General features: G+C 62.3%; 1 protein-coding gene across 1 annotated transcript in view; it reads left to right on the plus strand.

Annotated features, from left to right (window-relative positions):
* Window positions 1-14,159, plus strand: part of LASP1 (LIM and SH3 protein 1) — a 30,802-nt gene extending 16,643 nt beyond the window's left edge. Inside the window, exons 3-7 of the mRNA XM_039565744.1 lie at window positions 3,484-3,568; window positions 7,892-7,999; window positions 11,264-11,420; window positions 11,915-12,009; window positions 12,458-14,159. Coding sequence (XP_039421678.1) covers window positions 3,484-3,568; window positions 7,892-7,999; window positions 11,264-11,420; window positions 11,915-12,009; window positions 12,458-12,631 — 619 coding nt within the window. The 3' untranslated portion in view covers window positions 12,632-14,159. The remainder of the gene's footprint in view (window positions 1-3,483; window positions 3,569-7,891; window positions 8,000-11,263; window positions 11,421-11,914; window positions 12,010-12,457) is intronic.
* Window positions 14,160-14,167: the final 8 nt, after the last annotated feature.

A 14,167-nucleotide genomic window follows, 5' to 3' on the forward strand; every position in this document is an offset into this window, starting at 1 on the left:
GTTTTCCAGCTTCCCTGAGCTCCACAGGGATGGAATCCCGTGCTTCCCAGCCCTCGCCGTGGCTGGGGCTTCCCTCCTCTCGCATCCAGAGGTGGCTGCTGGGACCTGATCTCCTCCCGAGCGTTATCAGCATGCCCGGGGCAGGGATGCGGTTGCCATGGCAATGGGACGATCCCGGCTGGCAGCGCCGGGGATGCTCCGGGAGCTCCGGGCTGTGGCTGAGCTGCTCCAGAGGAGCCTTTGCCCTTCCTGGGCCGTGTCCCGCTTTCCCTGGGGAATGTTCACATCGGGAATATCGGTAAAAAGCGCTGGGAAAACCTTCTGGGTCTGTAAAAACCCCGGGCGGAGGTGACGGGAATCGCCGCACGGGGCTGGGAATGCTGTGTGCCTTCCCAGGGGGAATTCGTGATCTGGGATCTCCCAGAATCCCGGGATGGTTTGGGTTGGAAGGGACCCCAAAGCCCAGCCAGGGCCACCTTCCCCAGCCCTGCTCGCTCAGGGGTGGAGCTGCCGGGGCTCCCAAAGTGGCTTCGTTTCCTCTGACCTTGCTCCGAGCCAGGCTCTGCCTCCCCAGGAGCTCAGGGAAGGGCTCCAGGATTCCAGGAAGGGCTCCAGGAGCAGGAATTCGGGCAGGAGACAAGCTCAGGGCTGGCCCCCAAAGCCCAGGGGTTGCTCTTAGTGGATTAATTGGTTAATTAAACCCCGGCTCTGCCAGGAGCTCCTCACGGCACCTGGGAGAACACAAAATGCTGCTGGTGTTGGATCCTCTGGAATTCCAGAATCGCCAGCATTGGAAAAGCCCTCGGAGGGCAGAGTCCAGCCATTCTCCCAGCAGTGCTCTGCACCCTAATGTGGGTGTCCCACGTGGTTTTGGACACTTCCAGCGATTTATTCCACCCCTTCCCTGTCCCAGTGCCTGCCCGCCCTTCCAGTGAATGAATTTTCCCTGAAATCCCACCCTAAACCTCCCCTGGCGTCACCTGAGGCCCCTCCACCTTGTCCCCTGCAGTGTCCTGATCCTCCTGGCGAGCTCGGGAGCCTCCCAGACAATCAGATCTTACCACGATTGGGGTTTCACTGCAGGAATTTCTGTGCAGCAGCCACAGGCTGGGGGCAGCCCCTGCCTCGGCACTGCATCCCAGCGGGAATCCTTGGCACACCGGAGGTGCTGGGAAGGAGCCGGAGCGCCCGGTGTTATCTCCCCTCTAATCAGATGAATCCAAACGGGGATTATCCCAATCCCCCGAGCAGTCGGTGATCTGGTGTTTGGGTAAAACTGAGTCTCATCCTTCCCAACCCCGCTGCCGGCTGGGTTTGGGTTTGTTTGGGGCTGCAGCCCAGTGGGGGCCTGGTTGGGGCTGCTCCAGAGCTTTTCCCATCCCTCTGGAACCCTGGGGGTGACTCCCAGCTCCCAGAGCAGCTGGGATGGTGGGGATGGGACAGTGGGACAACGGGATGGGACAGTGGGAACAAGCTGGGACAGTGGGAGGTGTCCCTGCCGTGGCAGGGGGTGGCACTGGATGGGATTTAAGGTCCTTCCCAACCCGTTCCATGACTCTGTGAGGGAAATGTGGGAGCTGGAGCAGCCCAGTTGGAATGGCAGCCCTGGAGCAGGGATCAGCATTGTGGGGGAGCCCTCGGATCCCCAAAAAACCAACGGGACCTCGCTGTCCTCCACAGTTCTGTCCTCAGGGGGCTCGGCCCAGGTCACCTCTAAGGAGGGGACACTGGGATGGCTTTGCCAGGGAAGTTATCCCAGGTTTTGCATGGATTTGGGGGTGGAGCAGCACCAGGCGTGGTCACCGTGGTCAGGATGGGAGCAACGCTGTCCCTGTGCCCCCTGCACCGGGGATTTACTCCCCTGCAGTCGGTTTGGGGGATTCCAGAGCAATCCCAGTTTGGGAATTCTGCTTTAAGGCTGTGACAGAGCAACCCGGGACCCTTTCCCAAAGATGTTTCCCCTCCGTGCCCCTTTCCCAAAGGCCTTTTTCCCTCCGTGCCCCTTTCCCAAAGATGTTTCCCCTTTGTGCCCCTTTCCCAAAGGCCTTTTTCGCTCTGTGCCCCGTTCCCAAAGGCCTTTTTCCCTCCGTGCCCCTTTCCCAAAGATGTTTCCCCTTTGTGCCCCTTTCCCAAAGGCCTTTTTCGCTCCGTGCCCCGTTCCCAAAGGCCTTTTTCCCTCTGTGCCCCTTTCCCAAAGATGTTTCCCCTCCGTGCCCCTTTCCCAAAGATGTTTCCCCTCCGTGCCCCTTTCCCAAAGGCCTTTTTCCCTCCGTGCCCCTTTCCCAAAGATGTTTCCCCTCCGTGCCCCTTTCCCAAATGTGTTTCCCCTCCGTGCCCCTCTCCCATCTGCGCCACAGCCCCGGAGCTGCTCGGGCCGTGCTGGGTGTCAGTGCCAGCCCACAGCCACCATCTGCTCCGGCTCAGGTTTCCTCCCGAGGCTTTTCCTGGGAATTGTGGGGCGTGGAGGGCTCTGCCTCCGTGGCAGCCAGGCTGGAAATGCTCCTCTCGCTCCAGCTGGGGGATCGGATCCGGTGGGAGCATCCTCTGGGATGCAGGGCCTGCGGGTGAAGCTCCTTAGTTGGGGCCGACTTTTCCACTTCTTGGCAGCTGAGAGACCCCAAATCCAGCAGCCCTTTGGGGTCAGGGCAGGCCCAGCTGGGGGTTTGCCCACTGAACCCTCCCTGTTATCCAGGGATTCACCTCCTGCTCTGCTCCACGTCTCCTGGAGCTGGGAATGGCCCCGGGAAGTTTGGGCAGGGCTGAAAGCAGCCTCCAGCTGGAGCACTGGATATTTCCTTTCTCCCAGAACTCCCCCTGAGTCTCTCCCCAAATTCCTGACCCCGTTCCTGTGGTTGTTCCCGTTATCCTGGCGCGGTTTGTGCTGGGATCGGGATATTCTGCCACACCGGGAACCACAGCGTGAGGCTGCCGTGGCCAAAACCTCGGTCAGGGAGAGCTCAGACCCTGCAGAGCTGAGGGCCTGGGAGCAGAGCCAGCAGCTTCTCCTGGGATAACGGGGCCCTGGGGGCAGCTTGGGGCTGTGGAAAGCTCTGTCCTGAAATCCTGGAATGGCTTTGTCCCCCAGGGGAAAACGCTGCTCCTGCCCTTTTGGGATAAATCCAACACTGGGAGAGAGCCCAGGGAGAAAAGGGTTGGCTGGGGAGGTGTTGGGCACGGGGGAGAAATCCCATTGTTGGAGAAACCCCATTGTCCGGGCAATCCCACATCCCAAACTGGAGCTGCCAAACCCTCCGTGCGTGTGTCGTCCCCAGCTCCGGCTCCTCCAGAGAACGCTTGGATGTGGCCCCCTGGGGACACCAGTTTGGGGTGACACGGCCGTGCTGGTTGGGCTGGACGATGCTGGAGGGCTTTTCCAGCCTGAATGGTTCCATCATTCCGTGATTCCGTGCTGGGAATTCCGGAGCAGCCGGGCGGGTGGGGCCAGGGGACGGCGTGGCGTTAACGGTGTCCTTCCCTCGGCAGACACTACCCGAAGCAATCCTTCACCATGGTGGCAGACACGCCCGAGAACCTGCGCCTAAAGCAGCAGAGTGAGCTCCAGAGCCAGGTGAGCCCCTCAAATTCCCGAATTCCCACGGGAAAAACCCACGCGCGGACATTCCCCGCTGTGTTTCTGTCTCTGAGGGTCCCGTGTTTTGGGGTTTCTCTGCGTGTTTGACTTTTGGGAGGTTCCTGAATTCGTGTCGAGCACGGGGACCTCCAGCCCTGACAATTCCGTGATTCTCTGGGTGCTTCCCAAATCCCTCCCAAGCTCTGGTGCTTCCCAAGCCCTCACCCCGGGAAGGCAGAGGCGGGTTTGGGCTTTCGGGTGCAGGTCCCTCCTCTCAGGTCCCACCTGTGTTTGCTGTTCCCTTCATCCCTGGCACCTCCCAGAGGTGGGAATCCGCCTCTCCCAGGCCCAGCTGGATTCCCAACTGGATTCCAGGTGGGGAAAGGCAGGATCCTCACCTGGACAGGTGTGCACCCTCCAACCTCAAACCTCGCAGGGCTTGGGCGCCCTGGGAGGCGGGAAGGAACAGATGGAGGGATAAGGAGTGGCACAGGGAAGGATTCCAGGTTTTAGTGGGAAGAGGCTGCTGTCCAGGCTTGTCCTGGTTCGTCCCCTGGAGGTGGCCCTGGCTCAGCAAAGTCCCTGCTGCTGGCTCAGGGTGAGGGCTGGGCTCCCAGGGACTGTCCCCTGGGGTGATCCTGGCGTTCCTTTTGCTCCAGAACCCTGGGAGCAGGGATGGGAGCAGGAATTCTGCAGGAAAACTGCTGGAAATGCAGGAATGGCCATTGAGAAGGGGCTGGAGCACCAGGAGGAGCTGGGAAAGGGGCTCAGCCTGGGGAAAAGGAGCCTCAGGAGGGAGCTTCCCAATCCCTACAATTCCCTGGAAGGAGCCAGGTGGGGGTCAGGCTTTTCCCCATGAACAGGATGAGAGGGAACGGCCTCAGGCTTTTCCAGCTGAGGAAAAGCCGGGAGCGCCGGAGCAGCGGCATCTCCGTGGTTGCCATGGAAAAGCCACGGTGTCCCCTTGTCCCTGTCACGGACACAAATCCAGCCTCGGGCTGGGCTCAGCTCTGAGCCTGAGCCTGGGATCTGCTGGGCCACTCCCAGGGGGGAGAGCTGGGACAAAAGCTGAGCTTTGGTGACCCCACGGTGGCCCCGGCCCCGCCGGCTCTGCCGCAGGTGAGGCTCCCCTCCTCCTCCTCCTCCTCCTCCTGGATGCATTCCCAAGGAATCTGCTGCCCAGCTCCTGACACTCTCAGGCTAATGGGAAGAGAAGGAAGGTCACAGCATCCTTCACAGCGCAGCAGGGCGGGATCTGATCCCGAAAAAACACTGATCCCAAAAAAACCACTGATCCCAAAAAACCTGAGAGCAGCACGGAAAATCCCGGGCTGTCCTCCCTCTGGCCAGCACAGCCAGCAGGCCTCGCTGGCAGCACCCTGGGCTGTCCTACTGCCCCTTTTCCAAGGAAAAAAGGGAATTAAACAGGCTCCCGGGGCAGTTCCACAGCCTGAGCTCTGCTGGGAGACGCTGGCTCCAGCCAGGATCGCCTCTGGATGTGTTTTTTTCCGGCACAGCGAGCTGGGAGCGCACGTGAGCAGGGCTGTGACATCAAAGCTCAGACCACGGCTGCAGCGCAGCCTCTCAGCAGAGCCAGATCCCAGAAAAACATGGAATTTTTAGTGCTGGAGGAGCCCTCTGAGATCAGAGTCCAGCGCTGCTGCATTCACCATTAACCCACGTCCCCAGGTGCCACCTCCACGTGGTTTTGGGGACACTTCCAGGGACAGTGACCCCAGCACTGCCCTGGGCAGCCCCTCCCAATGCTTGACAGCCCTTCCAGGGACCGATTTTTCCCTGCTATCCAACCTAAACCTTCCCGGGATTTTCAGGGCGGGATGGGTCCCAAACACGCTCCAGGATTAGGATCTTAACCTGTTTCTGCCTTTGTTCTGCCTCCAAAGGGAGTCAGAGCTCCAAACATTTGCATTTCTCAGAGCACTCCAGCTGCTCTGCTTTATGGACAAACCCCGAGCTGAGCCCTGGGCATGGAATTGGTCATTCCAGGCCTGCCAGGGGGGTCTGGAGTTCTGTGGATGGACTGGAGGAACTGGAGCCATGGGCTGGGACAGGGAAAGGCTCCTGGAGAAGGAGCAGCCTGGCAGGAGGCTCCGATTGCCACCTCCAGGGCCACCCACGGGGCTCATCCCAGCAAACCGCGCCGGGACGGGCAGGGACGGCGAAAGCCGTAGGAAAATCCCGCCTGGAGTAAGGTCAGGGTTGTGGGAACGGTCACTTCCCACCTTCGGCCGGGGGCTGACACCAACCCCAGGCCCGGCTGGAGCCGTGGCCCTGCAGAGCAGCCCGGAGCAGGCTCCCCTCGGCGGGAAAAGGGAATTCCCTGCGTCGGTGTCCGGAGCCCCTGGAGCTGCTGGGGGTCGTTTCCGGGCCAGAGCAGCGATGTCCCCGGGCCACTCCTCGGGAGCCGGGCTCTGCTGGGTCCCTGGGTGTGATCCCGAGGAGGTCGATTCGCTGTTGCCTCCAGCAGGAACACCCAGTGGGACTGGGACAGCGGGGGGTCACCAGAGCTGTGGTTTGGGGTGCACAGGGATGGGTGACAGGGGATGGGGTGACAGGGATGGGGTGCTGGACACCCACAGGGATGGGACGAGGTGCTGGGCACCTTCAGGACCAGGGTGACAGGAATGGGGTGACCAGGACAGGGTGCTGGCCACCTTCAGAAAGGGGGTGACAGGCATGGGACACTGGGCACCTTCAGGTACAGGGTGCCAGGGATGGGGTGCTGGGCACCTGCAGGGACAGGGTGACAGGAACAGGGTGGCAGGGATGGGGTGGCAGGGATGGGGTGGCAGGAACGGGGTGGCAGGGATGGGGTGGCAGGAACGGGGTGGCAGGGACAGGGTGGCTGCCAGGGCTGAGCCGCAGTGCTTCCGTGTCACTCTCTGTCTCCTCTATTTGTGTCCCTGAGGAGGCGTCTCCCGTTCCGGTCACGGGAAGCCGCAGGATAATGATGTCCCATGTGGCCAAAAGCATCCCCAAAGTGACAGCTCGGTGCCCACGGGCTCCTTTTCCGAGCCCATGGGTGGCAGGGAAATTGCAGGTTCCCATCCTGTGGCTCCTTTTCCGAGCGGGAATTTGGGCACGGCCCTTCCTGCCGGAGGCTCCCGTGCGTGGGTGGCAGCTGCCGCTCCTGTCCCTGCTGTGCCAGCTCCTCTGGGAGCTGTCACCTCGGTGCTGGTGGCAGCACGGGGAGGGTTTGATGTGCCTGGGCCGTGATGTGGGAAGGGTTTTTCCGGCTCCCTTTGGATAACGCGTGGATGAGCGCGGCGTCACGCTGCTTCCCGGCACGGAGGGCGCAGATTCCCTGGGAAAATGGATTGTGGAGCCCATTTTATTACTGATACATTATCCTCATCATCATCATCATCATCATCATCATTATCATGGTGGCTTTTTAGCGCTGAGTTCCTGTATCCTGAAAAACCGAGGGAGCTGGAGCAGGGTGGGATTTAGGAGGGTGAAAATGTGGGATTTCTCAGAGGATCTGCCTGCCCGTGGGATCAGCGTCTCGCTCGGTGATTCCTTGTCCTTCCAGCCTGGAATTCTCCCAGCTCAGCAGCTCTGTGTGGTGCTGCCCTGTCCCCTGCCCCAAGCAGCGTGGGGACAGCATCCCACGCTCCAGAGGGAAGTGTGTCCTTCATGGAAAACATCGTGGATGGACGGCAAACCACAGCCCCTGCCGGGCTGGCACTGGGCAAACTGGGGCTGGTGGCTCACGCAGCTCCTCCTGACCCTGTCCCGGTGTCACTGGGTTTGTGTCACCGCTTCTTTGTCACCAGTTTTGTGTCACAGCTCCTTTGGCTCCCCATCCCCGCTGGTCAAACCCCTGGGCTCTCCTTCCCCCCTCTGGGAAATTCAAATTATTCTTCAGCCCAGAGAGCGAAATTTTGTTTTACTTGCTTCAAAATGGAGCTTTCTGCCCCAAAACGAGCCCGTATTTGTGCCGTGGTGGGGTCAGAGCCCCACGTGCGCTCATTAAGCCGTGGCTCATTAACCCTTTGCTTCCCGATGTCACACCACAGTCAGAAACCAGCAGGAATTGGTTGCTGACCGGTGCCCCACAGGAATCTGCACTCAAACCCGAGTGACCCCAACTCCTGCCGGAAGGGAACCGGGCTCTGCGGGCTCGGGGAAGTTGTTTGGGTGCTGGCAAAGCCCTTTTGCCATCCCTGGCTGCGCTGGGGGGCTCCTGAGCGAGGCTGAGGCCGTGCCTGGCAGCGAGGGGCTGCTGCTGCACCCAGCTCTGCGCTCTCCCGCTTTTCCCGGCGTTTCAATCCCGTTTTCCTGCTGTGCCCCCAGATCCGCTACAAGGAGGAGTTCGAGAAGAACAAGGGCAAAGGCTTCAGCGTGGTGGCCGACACCCCCGAGCTGCAGAGGATCAAAAAGACTCAGGATCAGATCAGCAACGTGAGTGGCTCCTCGTCCCCCCGCTGTGACATTGCCGTGACCTCCCCGGGGCCGGGGGGAGCCGGGGAGGGGACAGCTGCTGGCAAACAGCCTGGGATCACGGAATCCCGGAATCCTGGGCGGGAATAATTCTCCAGCCTGTATGCCCGGGCACCTCCTGCCCCTCTCCCGGCTCCTCCATGTCCAGGGATCCGAGATGCTCGAGGTGACTGAGAGAGGGAAGGAGGGAGCAGCAGAATTCGTGGAGCAGGGGCAGCTCCACCCGCCCCTGGCTGCCACCAAAAGCCGCAGCGTGGGCAGCTCTTGGATTCCTGGAATATCCTGAGCTGCAGGGAGCCCACGGGGATCCCCAATCCCAATTCCTGTCCCTGCGCTCGTTTGGGCTTTGCTGGGCCCTGAGGAGCTCAGTCCCTCTCCTGCTCTCTCTGTGTGTGTGTGGATGTCAGGTGGATGCCGGAGCGTTGCCATGGAGAAGTGGGAGGATGCTCAGGGATGCACAGGGATGCTCAGGGATGGACAGGGATGGACAGGGATGCAGGAGGATGCTTGGAGATGCTTGGGAATGCTCAGGGATGGACAGGGATGAAGGAGGATGCTCAGGGATGCCCAGGGATGGACAGGGATGCTCAGGGATGGACAGGAACACTCAGGGATGGACAGGGATGCTCAGGGATGGACAGGGATGCCCAGGGATGGACAGGGATGGACAGGGATGCCCAGGAACACTCAGGGATGGACAGGGATGCTCAGGGATGGACAGGAACACTCAGGGATGGACAGGGATGCTCAGGGATGGACAGGGATGGACAGGAACACTCAGGGATGGACAGGGATGCCCAGGGATGCTCAGGGATGCACAAGGATGGACAGGAACACTCTGGGACACTCAGGGATGCCCAGGAACACTCAGGGATGCCCAGGGATGCCCAGGGACACTCAGGGATGGACAGGGATCATCAGGGACACTCAGGGATGCCCAGGGATGCTCATCCAGCTGCAGCACCGGGAGTGGCGGGCCTGGCTGCGCCTGCCCAAAATCTCCCACACAGGGAGCTCATTCCCCTTCGGCTGCCAGGAAAAGCCAGGAGTGTTCCTCGGGAAGGGACAGGGCTGGATTCTCCCTGCTCTGTCACCCCTCTGCCACGAGAAACCTCCTGGGGTCCACGAGCCGGTGGTGCCTGAGCTGCTCCTGCTTTTCTATCCATGACATTCCCTGGGGACACAGAGCGTGGCTGGGAGCTGCTGGCTGCTCCGGGGAAGGGCTCTGGAATGCAGGGAGACAGTGCCGCAGTGGGAGCCCACACAAAAACCCAGGAAGCCCCAGCAGGGCGCGAGGGGGGGATGTTTGTTCCCTGCTTTCCTGCTCCCATTGTGCAGCTCCCTGGCACCCCTCGGGACGTGATGGACGCACCAAACTCCAGGGCTGGGCAAGGCTTGGGAATGGGATCCAAGCTGGGAGATTTTCCCTGGGGCAGCTCTGAGCTGGCAGCTCCCCCGGAGAAGGGCTGGGGGCTGGATTTGGGGCGGATCCGGGGGGGTTTGGGGACATTGAATGACAGAGCAGAGAGCTGAGCCCGGCCCTGGTGGCTCTGCCCGGCCCCCTCACCCTCTCCCAGCCGCTTCCAGCAGCTTCCCAGTGTCTGGCTGCCAGCCTGGGGTGGCCGTGACCCACTTAGGAGAGACACAGAAACCAGCCCTGTCCCTGCTGAGCGGCTGCCATTCCCGATCCAGGGGCAGCAACCGGGGCAGGGAAGGTGGGGCCCAGCCCGGGCGTGCCCCAAAACGCCCTCGGGGCGGGGGGACAGGCGGGGAAACCCTGCTGGGAACGGAGCTGGGCACAGCCTGAGCCCGGCCTGGGGCTCATCCCGAGCCTGGCCCTGTCCCTGGGGCTGTTTTAGGGCTGATCCCGAGGCTGTTCCCGGGCTGTCCCTGCTCCTGTCCCTGTTCCCGAGGCTGTTCCCGAGACTGTCCTCGTTCCCGGGGCTGTTCCCGAGGCTGTCCCTGCTCCTGTCCCTGTTCCCGAGGCTGTTCCTGCTCCTGTCCCTGTCCCCGCTCCTGTCCCCGTTCCTGAGGCTGTTCCTGCTCCTGTCCCCGCTCCTGTCCCTGCTTCTGTCCCTGCTCCTGTCCCCGCTCCTGTCCCTGTTCCCGAGGCTGTCCCTGCTCCTGTCCCTGATCCCAGGGCTGTTCCCGAGGCTGTTCCCGAGGCTGTTCCTGCTCCTGTCCCCGTTCCCGGGGCTCTTCCCGGCGCTGTTCCTGCTCCTGTCCCTGCTCCTGTCCCTGCTCCTGTCCCTGTTCCCGAGGCTGTCCCTGCTCCTGTCCCCGCTCCTGTCCCCGTTCCTGAGGCTGTTCCTGCTCCTGTCCCTGTCCCTGCTCTTGTCCCTGCTCCTGTCCCCGCTCCTGTCCCTGTTCCCGGGACTCTCCCTGCTCCTGTCCCCGCTCCTGTCCCCGTTCCCGAGGCTGTTCCCAGCCTCCTGAGGTTCCCCAGAGCAGCCAGGGCAGGGCAGGGGGTGCTGCCTGCGGGGTTCTCTCTGCTCCAGGCCGTGCCCGTGCCCAGCTCCCGGTGCCCTCCAGTCCATCCCTGTTTAACCGGGTGACATTCCCGAGCTCCGGGTGCTTCCCAGTGGGAATGCACTCATTAACAGCAGGGGATTAATTGTTAATTTTCACCCTCACGCCCCCCGTGGCTGGGTTAACCTTTCCCTGCTGCCTGCCCTGGCGTCCCCTCTGTCCCCCTGGCACTGGGGGTTGCACACCAAAATTCCTAAAGGGGATTTTGCTCCGTGTTCCCATGGTTTGGGAGGTGCATCTGGGGTTGGATCTCATCCTGGAAAAATTCCTTATCCCGCCCTCGGGACACTGAAACCTCCTCGTGTCTGTCCCACAAAGTGCTCAGGGGGTGTGGGGGAAGGAGCCCCCCAGGACTGCGGGAGTGGCAAAGCCGAGCCCTGGCTGGTGGAAAGGACGGAGCTGGGATGAGGTGAAGGATCCTGGAATCCTCCAGGCTGGAAAAGGAGTCCGGCATTAACTCAGCACTGCCCTGTGACCCATGTCACCAACCCCTGTCCCCAGTGCCACATCCACGTGGTTGTTTAACACTTCAGCGACGGTGACTCCACTGGGCAGCCCCAATCCCCCTTTTAGGAAGGAATTTTCCCGAATTTCCAATCCAAACCTCTCCTGAGGCCGTTCGCTTGTCCCGTCCCTTGTTCCTGGGGAGAAGCTGCTCCGGGGCCGAGCTCTGACCTCTCCCACCCCACCCTGCAGATCAAGTACCACGAGGAGTTCGAGCGGAGCCGGATGGGCCCCAGCCCCAGCGAGGGCTCCGAGCCCGAGCGCCGGAATTCCCAGGAGAGCAGCAGCTACCGGAGAGGGGCAGAGCAGCAGCACCAGCCCCTGCACCACGGCCAGCCCGGCGCCCCAGGTGAGGCAGGGCAGCCTCAGGAGGGGCTTTTCCACATCCCCCACATCCCCCAGTTCAGGGATCCAGCCTTCCCTTCATGGATCCACACTTCCCTCCACATCCCCCAGTTCAGGGATCCCCCCTTCCCTCCAATCCCAGCTCATGGATCCACCCTTTGCTCCAATCCCAGTTCAGGATCCCTCCTTCCCTCCCAGTTCATGGATCCCCCCATCCCTTCATGGATCCCCCCTTCCCTCCAATCCCAGTTCATGGATCCCCCCATCCCTTCATGGATCCCCCTTCCCTCCAATCCCAGCTCATGGATCCCCCTTCCCTCCAATCCTAGCTCATGGATCCCCCCTTCCCTCCAGTCCCAGTTCATGGATCCACCCATCCCTTCATGGATCCCGCTTCCCTCCAATCCCAGCTCATGGATCCACCCTTCCCTCCAATCCCAGCTCATGGATCCCCCTTCCCTCCAATCCCAGCTCATGGATCCCCTCTTCCCTCCGCAGTTTACCAGCAGCAGCAGCCGCCATCCCAATCCTACGGCTACAAGGAGCCGGCGGCTCCGGCCTCCACGCAGCGCAACGCCCCGGCCGGAGGGGGGGTGAGTGCAGCCCCCACCCCTGGGGGGATCCCTCTGTCCTTGGGGAGGGGCTGTGCCCCCTGTGTCCCCTGGGGCTGTGCCGGTGACCCCAGTGACCCCTGCGTCCCTCGGGAGGGGCTGTGCCAGTGACCCCAGTGTCCCTCAGGGTGTGCCAGTGTCCCCTGGGGTTTTCAGTGACCCCAGTGTCCCCTGGGGTTGTTCAGTGACCCCAGTGTCCCCTGGGGTTGCTCAGTGACCCCTGTGTCCCCTGGGGTTGTTCAGTGACCCCTGTGTCCCCTGGGGTTGTTCAGTGACCCCAGTGTCCCCTGGGGTTGCTCAGTGACCCCTGTGTCCCCTGGGGTTGCTCAGTGACCCCTGTGTCCCCTGGGGTTGTTCAGTGACCCCTATGTCCCCTGGGGTTGCTCAGTGACCCCTGTGTCCCCTGGGGCCGTGCCCCGTGTCCCCACAGAAGCGTTTCCGCGCCGTCTACGACTACAACGCGGCGGACGAGGACGAGGTGTCGTTCCAGGACGGGGACACCATCATCAACGTGCAGCAGATCGACGACGGGTGGATGTACGGCACCGTGGAGCGCACGGGGGACACGGGGATGCTCCCGGCCAACTACGTGGAGGCCATCTGAGCCCGGGGACGCGGCCCGGCCCCGCCCGCGCCCGTGTCCCTCCCCGCGTGTGCGTCTCTTGTCCCCTCCCCGCCCGCTCCGGCCTCGGAGCCATGTCCCGATGTCCCCTCCGTGTCCGGTTTCTCTTGCCAATTCTGCTTCGGGGTGGCCCCGTGGGGCCTGAGGGGCCGCGCAGGGTGGGGATCCAACCCCTGCGGCTTTCCTGCTCCTGGCTGTCCCTCCTCTCCAGCCCTTTCCCGGCCGGGGGAGCCGCCGGAGCCGCCGGGATCCCAGAGAAGGGAGGGAGAGGCCAAATTAGGACCAAATTCCCGCTGTGGAGGTGAGGGGTGCTCATCCCGAGGGTGCGGGAATGGGCTGGGAGCTCCCCCTGCTCCGCTCCAGCTCCGGCCCCGGCTCATCCCGGGCTGCTCCCGGCTCGGGCTCATCCTGATGCCGCGGCTGCTCCCGGCTCCCCTGCCCAGCCTCCATTCAATCTTTGCTCCCTTCAGACCTCAAAGCAGGAAAGCACTCAGTTCAAATCTCAAACAAAACCTCTCTCCTCGGGATTCCGAGCTCTGGGCAGCCCTGGGAGCGGCTCTGGCTGCTCCTGCCTCGGGCTCCGGTTGTCCCGATCCTCCGGAGAAGGAGCAGCCGTGGGGCTTTTCCTGGGAGCTGCTGCTCTGGCTCGAGGGCTGGGGCTGGGATGAGCCCCCCTGGACTGGGATGAGCCCCCCCTGCAGCTCCAGCTCCCTCTGGGCCGGGGTCTGGGGGTTCCCTGGCAAAGCCTTTTCCTCTCACCCAGAATTTTCCTGCTTTTCTCCTGCTGCTGCCGGCTGCTGCCACCACTCTGGGGCCATCCTGGGGGCCCTGTTGTCCCCTGGGTGATGTGGCAGCCCGAGCCGCCCTGCACCTCTCATTCCCAGCGCTGGTGGCAGCTTTTGGGACCACTTTGGGATGGTGTCGTGGACCAAAACGTCAAAGCACATCCCTGTCCCCGTCTCCTCGGGGCTCTGCAGATCCCAGAGCGGGTCGGGGTCGGGAAAAACTGGAACTGAGCAGGGAGGGAGGAGCGGGAACCTCTGCGGGGTGACAGGAGCGGGACCTGGGGGCAGCGGGGATGTCCCCTTGCCGGGCTGCACTGTGGGGTGGGATATTCCCAGCGGGAAGTGCCGCCTTTGCTATTCCCACAGGAAAAGCGGGAATACGGGACCAAAGCGGCTGAGTGAGACATTCCTTGGTTCTGTTGGGGACAACTCCCATCCTCAGGGGGCTGATGGGGCTGGGATTGGGGAGAGCGGGATCAGGGGCAGCGGGAAGGGCAGAGACCCGCCGGGAAAAGGGAATTCCGGCTGCAGTGGGACGGGGGGAGAAGGACAGGGATTCAGGGTGACACCGGAGGGTGGCAGGAGCAGCCAGGATGGGCTGTCCGGGATGGGGATCCCGGCTGGTGCTAAAACAGGGAGCACAAGGGCAGGGAGGATCCACCTCTCCCTGCTAAATCCTCTTCTTAATCACGTTCTTGTCCGGGAATGGGGGGGGGAGCATCAATGTGAATAA

This window comes from Corvus cornix, chromosome 27 (genome assembly GCF_000738735.6).
Source record: "Corvus cornix cornix isolate S_Up_H32 chromosome 27, ASM73873v5, whole genome shotgun sequence".
Lineage (NCBI taxonomy): Eukaryota > Metazoa > Chordata > Aves > Passeriformes > Corvidae > Corvus > Corvus cornix.